We start from the raw sequence: 23,805 nt of genomic DNA on the forward strand, positions 1-23,805 counted from the left end.
GCTATACTTTCTAACCTCACCTCAACTTCACTCCTTATTATTATGCTTCTGTCACACAGGCTTTTTTGATTCCTGTAATAAGTTTAACTTGTTCCTGCCTCTGGGCCTTTGTACATGTGGTACCTTGTGCTTGGAGAACTCTTCTCCTAAAATTCCCTCTCAAGTCATACTCATCCTTCATGTATCAGTTTAGTAATCATACTCCTGTCCCTTGGAACTATGTCAGCTTGAGGTTTTATATTTATGTGGGTGACTATTTGATTAACTCTCTTTCCCATTAGTCTTATAAGCTCCAGAGATGGTATATTTTATCTTCTACTCAAAATTGTAATCCCAGCTCCTAACACTATGCCTGGCAGTTGAGTCAATCTTTGTTGACCAAGTAAGTAGTCATTTTTGTTACCTGCCAGGAGAGGAGCATGGTATACAGAAGCTGTCGATTTAAGAGCCCTGGGTTCATATCCCAGCTCTGCCAATTTGCAAGCCAGATGATCTTGGGCAAGTTGATTTACCAGTCTAAGAAGCTTCAGTCTGTCTTCACATTAGTAAAATGGGTAGAACCACATTTACATGGGAGTATGAAGGGTAAAGATATTGTATGCCAATTGGGCACCCAGTAGGTTCTCAACAAACAGACATTACCATTATTGTTCTATTTGGAGATAGCCTGAAGGAAAGTATTCTGGAGGAGGCCACAGGCCGCCTCAGGAGGAAGTGACAGATTACACCCAAAAGGAAACAGATAGTAACATTTTTTATTAAATATTACAGTGGATCAAAAAGTACAAAATATCTCTTGCCTGCTATGTGATTGGGAAACTATTGGCACGTAATACAGTATCAAAAGCAGTAATAAGTACAATTTGGAAAACATACAAAATTGAGTGTTTATAGTTGGCTCAGCATTTTTCTGGTAGTGTTTAAACTAATGCAAAGGTTACTCAATAACCTCTCCATTGGGAAACTATATAATATCACTGGGCCATGTTGCTATATACAAATAATCACCTTACAGAGCATAGAGGTTACATAGCTGGAATCACCAAAAGTATACAATATTTACAACACAGGAAAGTTTAAAAAAGTATAAACAGCCAAGAGATTATGCTGCTATTCTTCAGACATAGTTCAACCATGGGGAGACAAGCAGAATATCAAATACATCAACAGCCAACACTGGAATTTAAGTGCTCAAGATAATCATTGTAATGGTGTGGGTCTCACCAGGGCAAACTTGTTCCCATTTTTCTTTAAAATTGGGACAAGAGTAAAACTAGACCAGATGGGACTTGGCTGACCACCACCGAATGTGACTTTGTGGGACAACAAGTGAAGAGAAATAAAAGTTCTCTTTGAAGGCACACTACATAAAATATTTTTGTGGGATCACCTTGAAATTTCCATCAGACACACCAACACAGTGAAATACAGTACTTGAGAATTCATGCACCAGGTCAGAAAGTTGTAAAGTCAATGTCGAGTTTTAACAAACCCTTCTGTATATGCCCTGATAAACAAGTGAACTTAAGAGCCTCTAGCTAGTAAATAAATAAGTCAGTCCTGTGGCAAATATTACAAGTTCTGATCACTTACTAGGAGAATACTTAATTCTGAAACTTGGTTGGGCTGTTTTGTTTTTTTTTTTTCTTTAATGTTGCCAAAAGTTAAACCAGAAGTTGCATGGAAAGGTTTTTAAAAAATATTATTTAGAATCTTCAAATCTCCAGTAAATCACGGTCTTAGTGCATTTTGAATTGCAACATTTCTTGGAAGCCGCACTTAGTAAATAGATTTATGACTCCACTGCCAATTAGATTCCACAGTTTCCTTTACAGAACTACCAATAACAATGGTTTGATTGCACAAAGAAAGGCTTGTGCAATGCCATTCAATAATAAGGCCCCTTGAACTCAAACAATGCAAACAAAGCCCTATTTAAGACTTTTTAAAATGTAGTTCTCAGCCAATGAAGAATTCAATGGTCTTTTTGAAAGATTTCCAAGATCTCTGTTCGGAGTTTTAAAACAAATAACACACTGCTTCTGTTGGGAATGTATACCCTCATCTCTCTGTCCTTGTCCTGATGTTTTGCCGAGGGCATGAGCTTCCTCAGACAGAAACAGTGAGTCTCCTCTCGGAAGAGATGAGAAAAACAAAAGCTGGACTATGTTAACATTGTTTGAAAATGGTGTGATCAAATTCCAACATGATGAAACCAGACTGAAATCATTGCAGTGGGGAAAACAAATGCCCCCTCTTCAGAATGTATAGGTGAGCTCCACCAGGGAAACAGACTCATAGACACCATGTAGGATCTAGTCCATGTCAGCTGCAGAAACACTGGAGTTTCCCCCTTCTTCCATGTCCTCTGTGACCATTCAGTCTAGTGCAACTTTCTTATATATGTTCTAGCCAGCATTTTGCCAGCTGCAATTGAGATTTTTTTCCCCCACTCTACCTTGTGCAATAGCAGGATAATCTGCATTCACACATTTATAATCTAAATTCTACTAGTCTATCTATGGTTCTATTAAATATATATATATGTATATATTATTCCACAGGAAGGTAAATAATTAATTGAAGCAAATGGAACTCTTAACACTAGATCTCTACATTCTTTTGTTTCCACCTTTGGATATTAAGTATGTTACATTGAATATTTGGCTTCGTATCATAGAGACATTTCAATACAAATGCACGGCATGCATGGCTTGGTTTAAGAGCCAAAGTTTCATTGTTTACCAGCTTTGATTATTTTGCAGTCGAGTTACCTATTTAGAAGTTGAAAATTATCATCAATTTTCATAGATTAAATATCTCAGAGGTAAAAGACTTGGATAACTATGGTTCTAATGTCTACCAGTCGTTTTGGGGCAGGGGAGGGTTGGCTGGGGAGTTCATCAAAGCAGTCTTAGCGGGGCTTGGGACCTGGAAGAAAGTCCACTCTGTGTCGACAGACTTTTAACACACTTAGAAAAATGCATCCACCTTGATGTTACATCTTCTCAGCCTATAGGATAAAGTGGCAAGAATGATAATATACATTCTTTACATCTTTTGACTACATGAACAGCTTAACCATTTCTTTCCAACAGTAAAGAAAATCATTCAGTGGACTGTATTGCCAGATGGTTAAAAACATGGCACAAAACTCTGTGTGTGCATACACACAAAGCTCACACTCCATAAACCCGAGGAGGATGGCTTGCTTGTGAAATGAGTAATCCAGTATGCCAGTTACCCCCAAAGATGTGGCCTGTGAGGTTCTTCTTGGGGATAGCAAGAAACCAACCTGATGAGGCAATGTGACAACCTATTACTGGAAAGACTGTGGCCCAGGGCAGGTATCTGGCACCTGGGCCTCCCACTGCTCACTTTCTTCTGGATAGTCAAGCTCCATCCTCTTCCCAACCCCCTTTCCCAGACTGTTTAAAGGGATCTTTGCCAACACCAATGTAAATCATTTTGGCTTCTGTTCTAATTTCTGAAATTCCTAAAATATCTGTGCAGCCCACAAATATGTCCTCTAGACTCTTGTTATTCAGCAGCTTGCTGCCAGTGAGGTTTTTGTTTTTATGATTCCTCTGGTATGTAGGACAGTTTCACAGCCTAGATAAGGTAAGTACAATGCTCAATGTTTTCACATAACCCAATACTTCAAAGCAGAGCATTTGGCAGGGTAAGTAAGCAGTGTATAAGCTCTTTCAACTATGCCATTTATGAGGAACAAAATCCTTAAGTTGCAGATTTGCAAAGGAACGTTCTTTGCACTGTTGTGTGCTCAACTGTTTCTTTTTTCATTTGTTCCACTAGAATCAGTTGCTTCAATTTGTAAACAATAACATTACCACCCAAAGCTGCTCAAAATAAGATGTGGAAAAATTACAAACACACATCAACAACTGGGACAGTCTTTAAAACAAAATAAAAGACCTGCAAATAAAAGTGATACTGTTTAGTTAAAAAAAAGAAAAAAAAAAAGGATAAGTAGAAACCGGGAGAAAAATAGGACTACCTGTATATAAATTAGGTGAGCAAACAGTGATATGGGTAGTTTTAAGAAGCAAATATATACAGTCAATTTAACAGTGTTTACTTCTCTGGATTGTTTAATAGTGTCAAAATGAAAGATCTATTGAAGTTTCACTATACATTGCATTGATTGAACCTTGGAGAGTTTTATGAAGAGGGGGCATCCCTTGGCATGTTTGCCAGTCTTCCTTACCCCGTCCTCTGAAATGTCTACCCTTTTTTGCCCAGATTGTTTTGACCATCAGAACTCAGATGGAGTCCTCTAAGTTCTTCTGGATACATGTGAATCCCTTCACAAAACCCCCGTGCAAAGTGAACCATCTAGGGTGCGAGGGCCTCTGTGTCGGAAGGGGCTCAAGATTGACCAGCCATGGCCAGAATCATCCCAGAAATACCAGGTATGTTCACCTCCCCTCTGGGGCTCTTAGGCCAGGACTGATCTCACCCCTAGATTAGAAGAAATACTGACTTCTAATTCTCCAAGCCATCACCCCAGGTGCAGGAGTGAAGCGCTGTTAACCACGTCACCGTTTCGGATGCTGGGCAGGGCCGGGTTTACAGTTTCGTACTGGGGTGTACGGATGACAGCTGAGAAGATGGGAAGGCGGCTTGAGGATTTATAGCAGCTAAAGGGTAAATGCTGTTGTGCAAAAGGTCCCCATATGAACTTCCTACAGGTGTGGCTGCAGCCAGGTGTCTGTATAGCTGCTGAGAATTTGTCGGCGATGTAAAAATTCCTCTTTGCATCACAAGTGAGTGGAAAGCGAGGGGCTGCATGAGTGGAGAGAGCACAGCCTGGTTTTTCAAGTACTGCAGAGAATGAGAGTAGCCAGCTGGGAGCCTGGAGTTCAGGCCCGAGCTACACAGGCTCCCAGCATACAAACCTGGGAAGATGGGGGAGGAGAGGGGCAGCTTGTGGCTTTCCGAGGTGCCCCCAGAATGCCCACTGTGCGTGGCCTTGCTGCCTTCACTCTCCTGCTCCGAGGCCTTCTCCTTCCCAGAGACCTCCTTGGCGGGGTCCAGAGGAGACACAGCCCGGGCCTTTTTCCCAGCGATTACAAGGTCCAAATCCTCCAGGCTGCGCTTGATGGGCCGTGCTGCGCCAATGTTCTGAGGGCTCATTTTCCGGTGGAGGATGGGGTGGACCATGCTGTCCATCTTCCTGAAATTCTCCAGTCTCACAGGGTGAGGCTTTCCCGACCTGGAAAGCGATTCAGGGTATTTTTTAGGGGCCGACATGGTCATAGGCGATACCCGACAGGCCTTGGGGTGACAGTCTCGACTCTGGCTATTTATGACCTGGAACTGGGAGGTGCCCTTGCTCTCCTGCGGTCCAGGCGCTGAGTGGGCGAGGCCCAGGGCCTTGCCAGTGGGTTTGTGGGGGTTCTTGGGAAGGCTCAGATCCGTTGGCTGATCATCTGTGGGGGCTTCCACTGCAGCCGACTTTTTGTCTTGCAGATGTAGAGACGCCAGATAATTTACGTGGAGCTTCTCTTGGTGTTTGTGGGAAGGAAAAGAACTGTTTTCCGTTTCCCTGTACATGTCCCTGCAGGGGTACTTGGATGTCTGTTCATTGTGCAGATGGTGTTCGGTGTGCCTATAGAGGCTGTGGAGGTGAGGAGATGAGTAGAAATCGGCCAGGAAGCTAGGCATGTGGGAGTGGGGAAGCGCCCTTTTCTCTAACAGTTTCTCCTTGCCCTCCTGTATTTCTTGCTTTAGGACATAGGAGTCAGCCAGGGGGCTAAGGTGATGCTTGGAGAAGCTGCAGCGGTGGGGCTCCGATCGACTTAGTTTGTCATGCTTAAAAATGTCACTGATGCCCTTCCTCTCCTCTGAGGGCTTGCTTCGGAAACTCTGGACGTGCTGGATCACCGACGGCCGGTTGACTGCCATGTGGTCAGGGCTCTGGCCATGATGGGCCTGGGACAAACTCGAGCACCGGTCATCCCTCGTAATCAGTTTCTTTTTGCTGATCAAAGGGGGTGGGGAGCCATAGGGGTAGCTGCTGGAGAGGCTGGCTCCGCTGACCTGGGACAAAAGTTTTTTCTTTGCCAGCGGGGACATGATGCCTGGGTTCCCCCTTGAGTAAAGCAGCGGGGTGTAATTAAGTCCATGGTTCTCATTCATGGGCCCAGTCAAGTCTTTGTCTTTGAACATGTCAAACGACTGGACCACAAGGACCTTTGGGGTCTGCTTGAGTGCATTGTGGATGTCGTCACTGCCCAGCTGGTCCACCTTCACGGTGCAGTTGGCAATGTAATCCGCCATCGCAGGGAGCTTGTCATCCTCTACCTCACTCTGGTTTGCCAGTGGGGGCTGCGTGGTGCAGAAGCCAGGGAAGGATGCTTCTTGGAGCTCATTTTCAGGGCTCTCTGTAAAACAGCAGGGTTTGGGTTCTTTTGAATCCACAAGAGCACTGGGAGAGGTAAGGGACTGTTTGCCAGTCCCAGGAATCAGGGCCGGATCCCTTTCAGGGGCCAGAGGGGCACTCGCCAGTGGAGGGGCAGGCCCCTTCTCTCCTGCCTCCTCTGCCGCCTTCTCACTGTTGGCACCTTGATCTGTTTTATTGTCCTTTTCTGGGTCTGCTTGGGACACCAAGGGCCTTGCTGCAAAATCCTGGTACCCTTCCAATTTTTTCTTTGTGTCTGCTATTGGGAGAGGCTCAGTGATGCTTTTCTGGTTTACAGTCTCTTGTTCCTTCTCTTGCTCTGACGAAACCTGGTAAGATATTGCAAAAGATGGTCAGAAGAAGGAAGCCAAATGCATTGACACTTTGTGCTATGAAATGAAATATTACACACAGCAGTTTTCTGAAAACAGGCTTGTCAGTCAGCTCATCGAGTTTCTATAAAGCTTTATTACTCCCCAATCATGGCTCGAAACAAAGAAATCTAAATTACAGAAAACATTAGGAGAAATACGCATATTCACTTCAGTCCCTTAAGAGATACCTATCAAAAGAGCACAGTGTTACATACTGCTGGTGTACAATCATATCACTCCTTCTTGATTCTAATATACAGTTTAATTCTGAGGTTGTCTTCTTGTCAAATCAGTCAATTATCCAAATGAGTTTTAAATTACATGTTGTGCTTTATGACACTTTGGAGAAAGTTTTTTTTTAAGCATCTTTCAAAATCCAACCCTATGTCAACAACAAGCGACAAACTTACTGGAATCACTTGTTTTTCTTTAGGAAAGCAAATATCATCTTAACGTGTTCAATTTTATGGTGCATAAAATTATTGATGCTTAAGTGTTTATTTTATACCCAGAGCCAGATGTTTATTTTATACCTTATATGCAGGTAAGGCTAAAATACTGAAAAATTATACAGATGCAAAATCAGCCTGTCTACCTGAGGGACAGAAGGACTCCAAGTATGCTGCAGCAAAACTACATTTCCATTAAAGCTGAAAATGAAGTTGTCAGAATTCAAGCAATGAATGCCACCACAAATACAGCTTTTCCGTTCATTGAAATACATTGTAGTCAATGAGATGGATGCTCTTTATGTGTCCCTGCTGACAGAAGTTGTGGGCACAATTCGACTCATTCATTGCATTATGTAGCTCTGCAAACTTTGACCTTAGAAGGTCATCTTAAGTTTCCATCTGGGACCCAGCTGACTGGCAAGTTCTTTCAAAACTTCTGTCATTCTGCCCTGACATGTCTGGGTGGAGAACAGTCACAAAACAGTTGTATCAAGCTGGTGTTTTTTCTCTCCCTCCATCTTATTCATGAATGTATGTTTTTCTTCTTTATTGTTAAGGAAAGAAGTGTCCACCACTTTAGTATTTTGAGGCAAGATTGAGGATGCTGGTGGAGGGATGCATAGGACCAAAAGTTTTAAGGAATCATACCCATTTCACAGAGATTTCACCTTAAATCCACTTCAAGATATCCTATTTTCTAAGGATGCTTATCATCTTTTCCTTTCTGGTGTTTGTACTAATAGCTGCCTTTTCCAGTACAAATATCATTATTTGTTCTACATTAACAATCATCATTGGTCTCTGGAGCTTATATATTACATGAAAATACAGAAAAATGAGAACAGTAAAGGGAAGAGGCAAATTGGATTTAAATGAGATTCTTATGGGGCTGTGGGGGATTCTCAGACCCAATGAAATTTATGTGACCTAGGCCTTGAATTGCATGAAGTTCTAATTTTTGGTATAGAAGGTCTTTGTAAGCTAGGCAGAAAAAAAGTTAAGGATCCTTTTTCTAGGATGGCATTTTATGATTTGCCTTGGTATGTTAAATGGTACCTTCCCCCACAAAGCTTGTAATCCAATTACTTGAAGATAGTGGGTTTGGCTAGAAGTGCTTTTTATTCCACTGAGTTCACTGCTTCACACTGAAAACATCAAAAATTAAAAACAATCAAATTCAAACTCCAAAACAGTCAATGAAAAGAAATATACTTTTGCTCAATAATATGAGTCTGTGTAGGAGGTGAGAGGTGCAGTTCTTACCTTTGGGTCAACCTTGGAGAGGGTGTGGGATTCCAGGTAGTTTAGGTAACCTGATCATAATGACCTTGGTCACTTAGATACTCATAGTTCCTGAGGGAACCTGTTGGGGCCTATAGGAAACAGGGAGTCTTAAGGCTTTCAGGGTTTCTGTGGCCCACAGGGCATCAGGCTTGACTCTTGACAATGGTCTTTCCCCAGCTGATGGGCTCAGCGCATGGCTGAGGATTTCTCCCTCAACTCACAAATCTTCATGCCCAGAGTGGAGCCATTCAAAGATCAACTGGCCTCTGGGTCCTCAGTTTGCCCTCTTGTGCTTTGGCAATGCTGTGCACATGGTAACTAACAGAACTCACTGATCCCAAGGCCTGTAATAAATCAGCAGGCCAACAAGATCAAGGAAGAATGGAATGTAAGCCTTAACTTGGAATTTCCTTGCTTTTGGCCATTTATATTGCAAGCTTACAGATGTTTAGAAACCTCTGCCTCATCCCCCCCCCCTTTTAATTATTAGAGCTTAAAATAATTATGAAAGAAAAAAACAAATTTCTCTTCTTGGTATTAATATCTTCTTACACAGGAGTCAGTTGGGTAAGTTAATTTCTAGTTAGGAGATTGGGGTGTGTGTTGTGTGTTTTAAGCCAATGTTTAATTAGGGAGTCTCTTATGTGTTCATTATAAACCTGATTTTTAGGGGGTGTTTAATATCAGCACCAAAATTCCCTCAGGGGTTGAATCTTAGAACATGCTGTCTCCAAATGTGGCTGCTAAGTTTTTTTTTTTTTTAATGGGCGTCAGAGTTTTTTATTATTCATGTTGAAACAGAGCCCAAATCAGCCCCCATGACTGGCTGGACATGACAGTAATGGCTTCTACCAAAGGGCTGCTGGGGGCTGTGGGTAGCTGGGACTTATTTTAAAAGGTTCAGAAACTACCTGTTAACAAGAGAGATAATCATGGTTTCAGAGGAACCACTTCAAAATTCCCCTATAAATAATATGTACTTAAGATGTTTCTAAATTGGTCTCAACCCAAGGCTGTTGCATAGAGGTCAGTTACGAGAGGCAAACAAGCCTCTGAAGTTTCCCAAACAGTTCTGCAGAGACACGGCGGATCCCACGGGTGAGTGTTTTAAAGTCACACCCACTCCTCAGACAGACTGGCTGTGAAAGGGCACATTTTTCACATCGGAGTCCCTTGGCTTTCAGAGCTGAAGCTCTGACTCCTTCTGTCTCGAAGTCAGCCTCTGTACTCAGCTTTCTACACCAAGTTTTTGCTTCCTTCCAGATCCTATTCTTGGCCTATCCCATTCAACACTCGCACTGCCCCAGAAGGCTCACTCCTGGGGGACCTGTGAAGTTCAGATGGTTGGGGTTCACAGCCTGGTGTTGTCTCGGGCAGGGATGAGGCTCTGAGTGCAAGGCTCCAGGAGACCCCGAGGCAGGACCCACCTCCCAGAGAGACTTCTGGGGAGGAGCACAACTCACCTCTGATGCATCCTGGGGCTTTGGGGCATTCTCTTTTTCTTTCTTGCTCTTAGAGATTTCATGTTTGATGCGTTTGGCTCCTGATACTTTTGTCTTATTCTCATTTTCCTGTGAAATGTTCTCCTGTTTTCGAGGTTTGATTGGAGGCAGGGGCTTATCTTCCTCTCCTTTAATAAACCTTTCATATGGCAGGATTAACCTGAAAGGGCATAAGAGAGGATCAGCCAGGGCTGGCAATGCCAGTAGCAATGTTGATGCTGTGGGGATGTACGTTTTTTTCTCAGTACAAGCAATTTATCAAGTGCCTTCATCTTTCCCGGCCAAAACCAGCATCTGGTAACTTACATACTTCTTTAAAAGACCTCTTTCTCATTTTGCGAATCTGTACACCGAGGATATCAGTGGACACATCCAAAAATCACATCATTATCACTGCCCATGGAACCTGGCCAAATTCCAATAGCAACATCACAATAACAGCAACTGTAACAATAGCTGCCATTCATTACCATTCTGCCAACAGCTCTTTATTGAGCACTGACTATGTGTCAGGCAGTGTTCTAGAAACCAAGATACAGCAGTGAACAAAACAGTAATAGTAGTCAAAGCCCCTGAGGTTTACATTCTGCCAGGTAATGGCCTAGATACATTATATAGGTTATTTCATGTAATATCCACAATGTGGACATGTCCCTATGGAGTATTAGTATTACTGTTGTTGTTATTATTCCTTTTTCAACAGATGAGGCAACTAAGGCCCAAAAAAGATGAAATAATTTGCTTGAGTTACCCTATCTGTTAGATGTGGGATTTAAACCTAGTTCTGTCTGTCTCCAAAGTTTGTTTTCATTCATGTCAAAATATAGACCAGACGCTTAAGATAAAGAGGTTACACGAGGCAAACACAGCACAGTGGAGAGGTGGCTGTCTTAGCCAGAGCCCTGAGGTGGGAAGGGGACTCCAGGGCCAGGAGCCCTGTTTTGGGGTGCCAAGTTAAAGAGGGCCCCAGAGAGAGGGAAGGCGGACAGAACATTCAAGCCACAAAAATCAGAGGGCTGAAAAATTCAAGCATTTTAATTATATAACTTTTAAAACAAAGTACATAAAATTGCTCTAAAAAGAAAACATCAAACAGCTCTAGTTTTAATCTGTTTTCCCTTTGCGACATAGTGCTTGATCTGAAAGGGAAAAATAGCTGATGTAATTAAAAGGGATGGATTGCATTACAATCTCAGTTTCAACTTCAATGATTAAAGTTTTTATAATGCATTTGGTATGATTAATGACTCACTGTGGGATTAATACAAGACTCAGCCTTAAAAATATGAACTTTAGTACAGCAAACATAATTTGTTTTAAATAAGACAAGTTGACTCAATGAAGAAAATGTACTTGGCTTATAAACAACATAAATCTGTTCAAATATGGGGAACCCTAATTATTTTTAAACTAAGACTCCCAGGCATAACCTTCTTTGGTTTGAATATTTGTTAGCTGTTCTGATATTGGTTTCTAACTATGCAATTTGGATCTCAACTACTTAAACATACACAACTGTTCAGGTTTGTGAGTACAAACGTGGGGATATTTGTGATCGTAATATTTCACTCTTTAATAAAATACCAAGTAAATTATGGGAAAGTCAAATCCCAATTTACAGCACAGTAGACAAAAAATTCATTTACTGAGCATGCTCGGACAAGGTATGTGCAAGAAGGCGTGAATAATAGTTTCGAGCCCTGCATCTGGCAGTGGGCCAGCCATGAAGATCAACACAGCCCATGGGGAATAGTTATCTTCAGATCCCATTACAAACTGAGTTTAAACATGTTACAGCTGCTAAAACTGGAAACTGTTCTCTCTATGTAGACTTACTAAAATAATATGTGGCTGCCAAATACCTGCTTCCCACTGTAATATTACAGTTAATGTTTATATAATAAAAAGCATAACTAAGCAGAAGAAGAGAGAAAAAAGCAATCCTGTTCATACTTGAATGTATTCCGTCTCATCTGTGAAGTCCCCAACATTCCCCTAATTGCTTTTATCTGCATAGTTCTGCCAGGGACTTCATTCCCTTCAACAGTGGCAGGTTGGGGATTTTTGTCCAGGAGCAAAATGCACTGAATATTTTAAATTAGGAAGAATATGTTAAATTGACTTTAATGAAAACATATTTTTATTGTTAGGACAGATAGGTTTGTTTTACTTTTGTTTGGTTGCCATGGGAACCCAAGGAGCAATGAAGCCTAGCTATTTCAATGGTTATTGTTTGTTGGTACCACCCTCTCCCCGCCAACTCCACTCTGTAATTGAGATGGTGACACCATGAGGGGCTCCCTTCAGCATTACCTGAGGGTGGGGAAGGAGAGGAGAGGAGGCAGAGACGGACAGAATAACACACGTGGCTGCTGCACCAAGAGTTACTACACTCCCACAGGTCCTGAGAGTCCTGAGCCAGCCCAGTTTTCTAGATGGGTACTAAGGAGATTTTAATTTCCTTATACAGTGTTGCGAGTTGAAGAGGCAGGCAACATTTCTATTTCATTTCTTTTCCCTTTTTTTTTTTCTTCCCTTCACTCAACTCAGCAGCTGGCTGGACGGCAGCAATAAAAAATACATTTCACTTTGCTGGTCAAAGGCCTGAAGCCAGAAGCAGGAAATCTGGAATTAAATGTTTCTTGTATCTGGAAAGAGGCATGACTAAGGTAAAACTGAATCCAAACACAAACGCTGCTTGTTCAAGGCTTCCAGAGGGAGTGTGTGTGTGTGTGTGTGTGTGTGTGTGTGTAAAGGTCAATTGAGTGTTTTTTTTTTTTCCTTTCTAAATCACTGAAAGATAATTATAGTGGCTCAGGGAATAAAAGCTCCCAAAATAAAACAAGAAAGGCAGCAGCTAAAAGGAAACAAGTAGAAATATGACCAGCTAAACCCTGAAGAACAGCTCATGGTCTCTCACCCAGCACACAAACAATCGCTGTTCATATAGTGATTTCCGTTTGGTGCAATTTTCACTGAATGTTTTTTCAGTTACCCTGTCATGGTACAACACAATTACTCCACAGGATATGATCTTATCATCTGACTATTAGAAGTTTTTACAGCACAAGAGGACGAAAGCGAGCATAGGTTTCTAAACATTTAAACGTTTAACGTACATGCGATACCATTAAAAACAGGGTAGCAACATAAGGTCAACACTGCCCAACACAGGAAGCATTGTATTGTATGAAGAATTTAGTATAATGCAACATGACTGTACCTTGTGGAAGATTATTCCTCAAATATTTGTAGGACAACAAAGATTTAATCAGTTTCTAAACTGTACAGATAAAAGCAAAAATGCATTCAGCCCCCGAGAACTCATTGCACAGGAGAAATATTTTCAATGGGCTGCAACTCTTAAGAATGTGGTTTGGGTTTCTGATGGGTAGAAGTAATAGGGAAGAGAAGCAACATATTCATTAGGAAATCCAGAGAGATTCCCCGCCCCCCAGCCCCCGATCTAATGTAGTCTGAGGATTGAAGCTAGGCAGATAAATGGGCCTCTACTATTACCCAGATTTCACATTTCAGATTAGCAAAATGCTTATTTACGATGCCATTAATGGATCTGAAATAGGTAAGCCACTATGTATTAAAAAATAACATTTTTCCATAGGCATAAGATTTGTAGCAGCATGAGATTTTATTTTTCCCTAGGAATAATACAAGAACAGCATTTTCCACCCCAAAGCAGAAACAGTAGGGGAGCCTTTTGCTATCATGGAGATTCTTATTAAATTCAGTCACTGTGAAAAGCAAGATTTTTTTCCTCCTTCTGCTTTTTTTTCCCCTTAAATAAAGATGACTTACAATCAACCCAAGTTAAAATTAACAAATCAATGGCATTATAACCTTGATTTATTAGCGTCTGAGCCACTAAATTATCATCATACAAGAAATTGCTGGTTTGAAAAGATTTCGGCTTTGTTAAATCTCAAGTTAAATAATGGTGCTCAGTATACTAGGGTTTTAGATCTGCCTCATCTGATATTATGAAAAATTCAATACATTTCTCTACAGCAGAAGTCAAGGGTCAGCAAATCTATTACTGTAATGTAAGTAATCTGGCAACCTGCCAACTCTTTCTCCCTTTTATTATTATTATTTTTAAACACGAAGGCAGATAATTTTATATTTACAAATTCTGAAATCCTCCAGGGCCTTGCCTCTCTTTCTCAACAAAAAGCAGCAGCCTCACATTCAAGAAATGTATATTGCACATGTCCTCATCATTTGCATTTCATACAAAAGAAGCAAAGACCTTCATCTTTATTAAGCAACATTCCCCTCCCCTCCTCATAGGCAGACGAAGAATAATGTCAGATCTCATCAGAATGAGTGACCACTAATGTCTCCTGTATTGATTAATGCTTGCATGGGATAACTGAACTTTGGGGCCAAAACATTTAGCAAACAGTGCTTAAGAGGAGAAATGAGAATCAATCTATTTATAGAGCTTTGAAAAATGATATTATAATAATGTCTGGGACTGATTCAGTCTGAAGAGTAGGAGAAGCAGCAAATCTTTAGGGTTGCATTTGAACCTCAGACTCACCCTAGTTACTTCATAGGTACTTTTCTGCTATCAAATCAGTCAAAAATTTCAGGCCTAGAGATCTACCGGTGCCCTTGGAGCAGAATATTTTAGGGGCAGAGGGAAAAATGTTGGTGTATGTATCAGGACACAAATGCTACTACTACTATACTAAAAAACTATAACTAGTATGTTTTTCCATGTCAGTAGAAAAGAAATGATACATTGGTTCCACTGGGGTTTCAGACCTGATATGATCCCAAATGGAGTCATTATACCTTCAAGTTGACTCCAGGGTTGATAAATTCTAAGGTTTGGCCGGACATTTCCCTTCTCAGCCAGAAACGGAAAATATACAACTTTGCTGTGAAGTGTGGGAAGCAATCTTTCACCAAATATGGAGCCAAGAGAAGGCATATTTTTCTTTTTTAAAGATAAAGTACACCAACTTGCTAAGGCTCCAGGAAATACGGTAAGTTCTAATCTCACATACTGTTCACCTCCAGCTCAAGGTGTCAGACCATCACTCTAACAATGGAGAAAGAGCATTAGCTGGGGTGGGGAGAAGCAAGGTACCAAAGCTAAAGTCTAATACACAAATGAGCTATGTCAAGGTGAGGAGAAGTGGGAATGTTTCCTCAGGGGACACAACGCTGGTTGAGTATAGTGGTAATTGTGCTGCTCTTTCCTGTCCTTTTATAAGCCAAGCTCCATCTAAGACAATTTGGGCTCTGGATGAAGATCTCTACCATTTTACAGTGTGAGTTTCAGTGGAGCAGAAAAAATTGGTGTGCAGTGTGTGAGGAGCAAAGTATCAGTAACAGAGAGAGATGAGAAAGAGGACTTCGGTGTCACCTTCCAACAGATGAAGATGTGAACGCAAAGCTTTCAACAGCAAACCATGGAAGGAGGTGCCATGCTGACAGGTAGGCCATGGAGAACAAGTCAATGGCAGGACCCACCTGAGCAAAGAAAGTGGTGGGAGAACACAACACAGGTTCTGTGTAAAAGACTTAGCTTAAGCCATGAACTACCAAGGTAAACTGTCTGGAGTTCTTTGCAAAGGAAGTAGGTGTAAAGAGCATCATTTGTATTCTACCCTAAGATACCAAAAAGGTATGCAGCCCCTTATTAACAACAAAATATGGCCACTTGTCTTCAGAGAAGTCACTTCCTTAAGAGAATGATTAGTTTACCAGGGGCTTCATTTCTTACTCAGGGGGAAGCTGAAGATGAAGAAGACCTTTTGAAGACACTAATAGTCTCCATCTGCCCCTGGAAGTGGCAGGAGGGGTGTTTCTTAGGCCCATCAATGACTCTGATACCTTCCAATAGTCGTGAAGTGACTGTGAACCTAACTAAGCAATGAAAGGAAAGACGTGTTGGGATCCATCAAGTCGGTGGCTTGACTTTCGTGAAGGAGGGTCAGTGTGACAAAGGAAGGTCCAGGATGACAGGTCCCTGAACTGAAGTTACATGGTCTGTGGGGGTAGGGGATGAGGTCGGAGGGTGGGGAAAGAAACTTCTAGTTGTCTTACATATTGATTAGGCATTATAGTATTAATAGCAGCTGGGTCATGTAGTAAGTTCCTAATAACACCAGGCACTTTGTATACCTTATCATCAATTTGTTGAGGAGGAAACTGAGGTTAAGTGTGAAATAACTGTTAAAGGACTAGTGAAAAGCATATAGCTATTGTGTGCCAAAATTGAGTTCAAATACAATCTGCCTCTCTGACCTGTCTTCATCTCAGCGAGGTAGCTGTGTATCTTCAGACATTATCTGAGAAGCACCAACATTGGGAAGATACCAAAATCATCACTCCTGGGTTAAGGGAAGTCCAAGCTCCTAAGGCAGAATCAGGGTGAGCACCCTCCTTTTCTCAGAGCCAGCAGACCTACAGAACACACATGTGGCCATTCCACCAAGGGTCATGGCAGTCCCGCAGGAGCAGCTGTACGGCTGGAGCACTGGCCACACTACTCCTCGTACAGTACGCCAGGATAACCATGCCACGACTCTCCAAAAGGTGGTAACCCTGCATGTACCCAGCACAACCTGATGTTGGACGGTAAGAGAAACTTGGGAATCACATCTCCCATGAACCCCAGCCTGCAGCACTTAACTCCTACGCTGTCTGACGTTCCCACAGCCTCCCCAGCTAGACTCTGCTCCTCGTGCTTCACTCCTGCAGTCCTCCTTGCTGCTTCTAAGAGGGTCTAGACTGGCATTAGTCAGTCCCATAGCTTTCCAATGAAGACCACATTGAAGAAAGTTGACATGGATTTAAGAAAGGCTGACTTTACATCCCAGGGATTAAAATATGTGCTCACAACAGAGGGCATGGATGGTAAATAGCAACCCAGGCTTCCACAATGCTCCAGCAAAGGTGATGGCAATTTTTCTCAATTCAAAAACAATGACTGACTCAGAATCAAGTTGCATGGATCTGTTTCAAGAGCAGATGAACATTATTTCAAGAATAATAGACAAATATAACTACAGTATTTTCAATATGATGTGCACCACCCCTCCCCATGAAAGCAGGCAGTGTCCATATGTAAAAGCAGATAAACAACTATTTGAATTCCCATGTAAGTGAGATACCACAGGTTCCAGAGCTTCTGAAATGTTCAACAATTTTCCCAAACATGTGTTATTTTGATCCAACTTTGTAATAACTTGTACGAAAACAAAATGTTCTAAGAGGTTTTCAGTGGAAGAGTTAAGGATATATTTTAATGGTAAACAATTACATTCTTCTGTCATCTGATACTTTTTTTTCCCCTTTCTTTTTTGGAAACATGCTTTCTGAATTTTCAATAGTTCCTTTGTGAAGGCATCTGTTACTCACATAATTGAAAAGATGTTTGTGCAGTGGCATGCTTGAGAATACAGTTATTTAATCTTAATGATAAAGCCCCGAGGACAGAAAATCATAAGTAGAAACCTCTTGTTATTTATCAAAAAGAAAAAGGGCTAAGACACCTAATCTATTCTCAAATTTAAATTCATGCTTGATGAAAACTATCAATAAAACCTGGAATCCACAAAGTTTCTTAAATACTACAGTGAGGTTCAAAGGGGGCTGGGTGGGGGGAGTAGCAAGAAAACAAAAATGAGATCATAAAGGAACTTGACAAAGAAAAAACTGCTGTTTGGCAAGCCTTTTTTGGGTCAAACAAAGAACTTGCTGTAGTTTATAGCATGACATACACACTTGATTAGTTTGTGCCTGAGGGTGTTTTTACACTCAACAGTGTAAACTCCAACTTCTAATAATTACAACTTGCATTTAGAGGCAAATTTAAGAATTTTAAAATGCAGATTTTTCAAAGGCTGTTGTTTATTTCTTCATTTTTTTAAAAACAGAAACCAGTTTTTCTACTCCAGGCCCTGGCTACGGTTTTGTTTTCCTTTTTAAAAGTTTCTTGAAAAATCCAGGCATTGGAAAGTTATCAGAGCATTTTAGGCATGTTGAGCGATACAGAGAGAGACTCTTATGAAATTACCTGACCGTCCTTTGGGGAGAAATTCTTTACTGATGAGAAGCTGCTCTAGGCATAAGGGCTTACATCCACCCAATTCAGGTCCCTTATAAGAACAAGCCTGAGGGGGTATCATTGGAAAAGCAACAGCAATACCTTAGTCTACTTATATCTCAACACTGTGTCTCATAACAATGTGAGTGTGTGGGGGGGTTGCTGGTTGCCGATAAAGGCCTTCTGTGGGTGTGGGGAAAAGGGAGGTGAGAGTGCCTGAGTGGCAATGTTACAGAAATGTTACCAACAGAGTGCCCCTAGGCCAGAGCCCCCATTACCAAGACAGTGTTTACAAAGAAGATGCAAGTCCATAGACTGGCTGACCCTACATGGATGAGGATGGCGCATGCCCTCTCCACTTGACCTCAAGGCAAGAGACTGAACAGACGCTGAGAGGATAAACTGTAATACCTGCCTTTGGTGCGTCCAGCTTGGAAATTCAGCCTTAGAACTCTACTCACAGCCCCTTCTAGCACCTCATTCCCTACTTCTTTGTACACATATCCTAGAGGAAACTGTCCTTTTTGTTTGGATTTAATTCATTCAACCCCTGATTCTTGATATGTTCATGATGTTGTACTGGGTGCACTGGTAAGTCTCAAGGAAAGCTAATACCACCTGGTCCTTGCCCTCAAATATAGTTTCTTTATTAAGTTCTACAACTGAATTATTTTAAGCAGTGTACAGTGATCTACTTTAGATTCTAGCCTAATCACTTTAAGATCCAGTTTATAAATTAGTACAGCCCCTATGGAGAACAGTATGGAGGTTCCTATAAAGACTAAAAATAGAACTACCATATGATCCAGCAATCCCACTCCTGGGCACACACCCAGAAGAAATCATACTTTGAAAAGATACATGCCCCCAGTGTTCACTGGAGCACTATTCACAGCATCTAAGACATGGAAGCAATCTTAATGTCCATCAGCTGAGGAATGGATAAAGAAGATGTACATATATACAATGGAATATTAGCCATAAAAAAGAATGAAATAATATTTTTTGCAACAACATGCATAGACCTAGAGATTATCATACATAGACCTAGAGATTATCATACTGAGTGAAGTAAGTCAGAGAACAACAAAAATCATGATATTACTTAAATGTGGAACCTATTTTTCTAAATGATGCAAATGTACTTATTTGCAAAACAGAAACAGACTTACAGGTACCAAAACAACTTATGGTTACCAAAGGGGAAACATGGTGGGGAAGGATAAATCAAGAGTTTGGGATTAACATATACACACACTATTATATATAGAATAATCAACAAGAACCTGCTGTATAGCACAGGGAACTCAATGTTCTGAGATAACCTATATGAGAAAAAGAATGAATATATGTATTTGTATAACTGAATCACTCTGCTGTATACCTGAAACCAACACAACATTGTAAATCAACTATACTTCAATACAAAAAAAATATTCAGTTCAAATTCTAGATTCCCCTGAAAGACTTTGCTCATTTCATTTGGAAATTCTCTTCTTTCTTTGATCTCTATTACTTTGTGACTCAGCTGGTAAAGAATCTGCCTGCAATTTGGGAAACCTGGGTTTGATCCCTGGGTTGGGAAGATCCCCTGGAGAAGGGAAAGGCTACCCACTCCAGTATTCTGGCCTGGAGAATTCCATGGACTGTAAAGTCCATGGGGTCACAAAGAGTCAGACACGACTGAGCTACTTTCACTTTGACTGAACTTATTTGTATCTATGACAACTTACTTACATAAGGTTTTTATAGCCTTAAGTATTTAACTCTTTTTTATGTATGTATGGACTGGAAGTTCGATCATATGATAAGATAGGTGAGCCAAAGGTCACAGCACCTCCCAGTTCTGATGAGATGCCATACTGAGAATTCTGAGGCTCAGCCTGGGTTTTCGGGGAGCATCATCATGTTCCCTTAACAATCTCTTCCATGAATGTGGTAGCACGGGCACCTCCTCATTGTTTGCACCCCAATCTTGGTAGATGTTCAAAAAACACCAATTGGCTCTTGAGGGCAGTAGCAAAGGAAAAAGACAGTCAATCAAATGGTAAATCTATCCCACCCAAGAAAAAGAAACTGGCCAACAGGAGAGGGCTTCTTACCAATTTCAAAAGTCACCTTAGGCACTGTTGATAGACTGACACTGCCCTCATCCCAAGAAATACTATATGCAACATCTGGAACAGCTTTGGATCTTCTGAGTGACACGAATGGGAGGCATTTACATGGGAGCAAGCCAACCTGGTGAAAGCCCGTAAACTGTGCTCTGAGGCTTGGACGACTGGAACAGGAAAACTTGACATGAGAGGAGCTTTGCCAAGCGTATGAAGACCTATCACCGAGAAAATAGAGCATGTGCAATAAGTCAGCCCCGGAAGGTAAGGCAGGGTCGATGGGAAGCCACAGGTGTCTTGCTCAGTTTGAGGAAGAGTGTACAGATGAAGAGGCCTTCCTTGCCCTCCCACCGCAGGGCGTTCAAGCAGAGACTGGATGAGCTCAGTGCCAGCAGTCACTCAGTCCCCGCAGAACAGGGCAGCCTGCAGGCTACATTGCGCCTAAAGGCGTGTTTAGTTTACATAAAATATTTTCAGAAATATTGGAGCCAATATTTATAAGTTGGGTGATTTCACATAAAAATTATCTCTAAGACATGGAAGGTCTGGAAGCACCGAGACCGCATCCTCCTAAGGCAGTGAGTGTCGGCTGATCCCACTGGGCCTCCCCGGCCGGGCTGCGTACCGGTTTCCTGCCGTCCAGCCTGGCTGCCTGTGCTCACCATGCTACCTGTCCCCATCAACGTGTGAGTTTGTGACCACTGATGTGGAGCGTTGCTGCTCCAGTGACCCTGGATTTCCTGTTTCTGACTGACACATTTGTAAAATACCATAGAAAGGAATTGGATCTTCCCTGTAGCTCAGACGGTAAAGAATCTGCCTGCAATGCGGGAGGACCCAGGTTCGATCCCTGGGTCGGGAAGATCCTCTGGAGAAGGGAATGGCAACCCACTCCAGTATTCTTGCCGGGAGAATTGCATGAACAGAGGAGCCTGGTGAGCCACAGTCCATGGAGTTGCAAAGAGTCGGACAGGACTGAGCGACTAACACTATAGAAAAGAATTAGCAGGAAACGAAAATTTTAAGACATACAAAATGCACAGCCTCATTTTTTTAAAAGTTAGACACACACAAAATTATGCTGGTAAATTGCTATGTAAGTGTTTCAATGCTTATTCATTGCTGCCCTGTTCACAGGAGAACCTTACTTGAGTAACACTGTCTAGAGGATTGCTAGAGGCTGCCTCAGATCTGTGCAGCCTGCCTGTGGCCTTCGAAACTGTGTACTGATTAACTTCAAGGGCATCAAAATGAGCAAGAACACCCCACATCTTGTCCTAGACATGAACAGAACTGTAAGTCCCCTTCTCTTGGCTTTTTCCCACAATAAGACTAGCTGAGTTCCTTAGAACCTGATGTATTTTTGGCATTTTACCTTAAAGCACATTCTTAACTCAAAACGTGAACCTCCCACACCCTGGGTTCCACCTTCAGAGAGAAAAAGGCCAAAGTTGCAGCTCACTGTCACTCAGGCTCTGGCCAAATGCATGGGGTTTGGGTGCAGCTCACAATCCTCCCACCCCTCAACAAGTAACTGCAAAGGAAGCCAGCGGCATGACAGTTTCACCCAAGGAATGTTTATGGGCAAAGCAAAAGGGTAGAATTGGAAATTGGGCATTACGTATGCAAGAAGATGAGGCATAATTGTTCATTTCCCCCACAAATACATTTGTTTATGATTTTGATTTTCTAAGTACTCAGAAAAGCACATCATAAAGTACTTCTGTCTTAATGCTCCTTTTAAAATCCCTAGTAACATCTTCATGTGCTCCATAGAAACAGACCATGTAATTTATTCAGGAAAATTAAAACCAGTAATCTGGTATTCTGTGTAAAGAGTCCCCCCCCCCCTTGCATGTGCTTAAAAAACATTAAAAGAAAAAGAAAACAAATCTGCATGTAAAAACAGCCTTTAAAATGAATTACTATGCCAGAAAATCAAGCTAAGTGAATTCCGTTAAGGTAACCATTTTCCTTTCTTGTTGCCTTACCGATAAAAGAAACTGATTTGGGGCATCTTAAATAAAGAGTTGGACAAGAAAGAAAATGTTCCACCTAGAAGTGTCTTGCATAGGAGGAGGTGGGTATTTTCCTTTGCATTATAATCTGCAGTAACTTTATCTATAAATCCTGAACAAGAAGTGTCCAGAATAACCACATTTCATAAGCTTTGCTGAGTTGAGATATCTACACAGCAAGTCTTTTGGTAGGGAAACATTAATGCTTTTTAGATTGGTGATCATCTGTAACACGAGCAATTAAGTACAGTACTAATGGACTGTGGCCAGGAACCTGTTACTAATATTAAAAACTGACAGAGATGAATAGGTTTAACAGAAGCAAAACCAGGCTGACAAAGACATTTTTATGAAGTGCTTGGACCTATTTGATTTAAACCAATCAGAGGCAAGTTTTAGACAAGTCAGGCCTTCAGCGACAATGATGCATTCACAGGCATTGTACCATTTCTGCTATGCCTTAAATAAAAACACTGATTCTTTTCAGCAACCTGTACTTTCATTATCACACTCATTAATAAACCAAAAGTGTCCAACTAATATACAAGTAACATTTACTGAGGAACCAGCTACTTTTTCCTTGTTGAAAAAATAAAACATTTACTGGAAAGGTGAACCACATTGCATGAAAAATAAATCAGTGGATAATGCACAGTAGATCACTCACTGCTTTTCCATCTTCTAGGAAAGCAAAGTTGGTGGTAGGGAAATAGGAGGAGGAGCCAGTCTCTGTATTAGAGCGAAATGAGAGACAAGTAAACTGGCAGCAGAGCATGAACTCCAACCATTCTGATCTGGTTTGGAAGACTTTAAGGGCATCTCCAGACTAGATGTTTGCTCACAAAATCCTGGCCCTTTACAACTCCTTGAGCCTTCTTGAATACTATGGCCTTTCCTGAACCTAGTCATTTCTGACTTAATTGTGTGAGCACAGCCTGTAACTAGCAAGAATGAATGAAATCTGCCAGTATCACCCAACACAGTTGTAGCCAAGAACTTTAGCCTTTTCTTTGACCTAAGCATAAATGGTTCAGGTTCCACGACAGATCTGGGTGTACTCTTCCCTTCTTTGGCAGAAACATCAAAGAGAAGACATCTAGAGCAGCAATTCCCAGACATTTCTCCCCACCACAAAACATAGGAGTATGGATGATTCCTTTGAGAACATAGTTCAAATGAGTGAGAGTGGCATTATGGAAGTACAGTCTGATAAAAATAAAAAAAACCTACCAAAATTTGCAGATGATTGATTTAAACTATTATAAATGATTAATTATTCATGACACCCTTTATAGTGACCACAACAAGGCAAAACTTAGATGGTGAAAGGAAATGCCTACTATAAAACTCTTTGAGGAAAACATAGGCAGAACACACTTTGACATAAATCACAGCAATATCTTTTCAGATCCACCTCCTAGAGTAATGAAAATAAAAACAAAGATAAACAAATGGGACCTAATTAAACTTAAAAGCTTTTGTACAGCAAGAGAAACCATAAACAAAACAGAAAAGACAACCCACGGAATGGGAGAAAATATTTGCAAATGAAGT

The 23,805-nt window shown here is 41.4% G+C and overlaps 2 protein-coding genes across 9 annotated transcripts in view; one reads left to right on the forward strand and one right to left on the reverse strand.

Moving 5' to 3' along the window:
- The window catches only part of RTKN2 (rhotekin 2), a 255,209-nt gene extending 237,295 nt beyond the window's left edge, over nucleotides 1–17,914 (forward strand). Inside the window, exons 15-20 of one of the 4 annotated variants that reach the window (XR_014076531.1) lie at nucleotides 4,264–4,433; nucleotides 4,713–4,787; nucleotides 12,590–12,705; nucleotides 14,915–15,048; nucleotides 15,280–15,502; nucleotides 15,796–17,914. The gene's annotated coding sequence lies outside the window, so the exon portion shown is untranslated. Of the gene's footprint in view, nucleotides 1–4,263; nucleotides 8,419–12,586; nucleotides 13,022–14,914; nucleotides 15,049–15,279; nucleotides 15,503–15,795 lie in introns of those variants that run through there. The other 3 variants (XR_014076534.1, XR_014076535.1, XR_014076533.1) reach the window with 3 other exon arrangements.
- ARID5B (AT-rich interaction domain 5B) overlaps nucleotides 736–23,805 on the reverse strand; it is a 197,761-nt gene continuing 174,691 nt past the window's right edge. For 4 of the 5 annotated variants that reach the window (XM_081568992.1, XM_081568993.1, XM_081568991.1 and 1 more), the window contains 2 exons: nucleotides 9,998–10,196; nucleotides 736–6,753 (listed from right to left, as the gene is read on the reverse strand). In XM_081568992.1, the coding sequence (XP_081425118.1) occupies nucleotides 4,591–6,753; nucleotides 9,998–10,196 (2,362 nt within the window). In that variant the 3' untranslated portion in view covers nucleotides 736–4,590. The remainder of the gene's footprint in view (nucleotides 6,754–9,997; nucleotides 10,197–23,805) is intronic. The other variant, XM_081568994.1, reaches the window with a different exon arrangement.

The sequence above is a fragment of the Giraffa tippelskirchi genome, chromosome 2 (assembly GCF_054371585.1).
Source record: "Giraffa tippelskirchi isolate mGirTip1 chromosome 2, T2T-mGirTip1v1.2.pri, whole genome shotgun sequence".
NCBI lineage: Eukaryota > Metazoa > Chordata > Mammalia > Artiodactyla > Giraffidae > Giraffa > Giraffa tippelskirchi.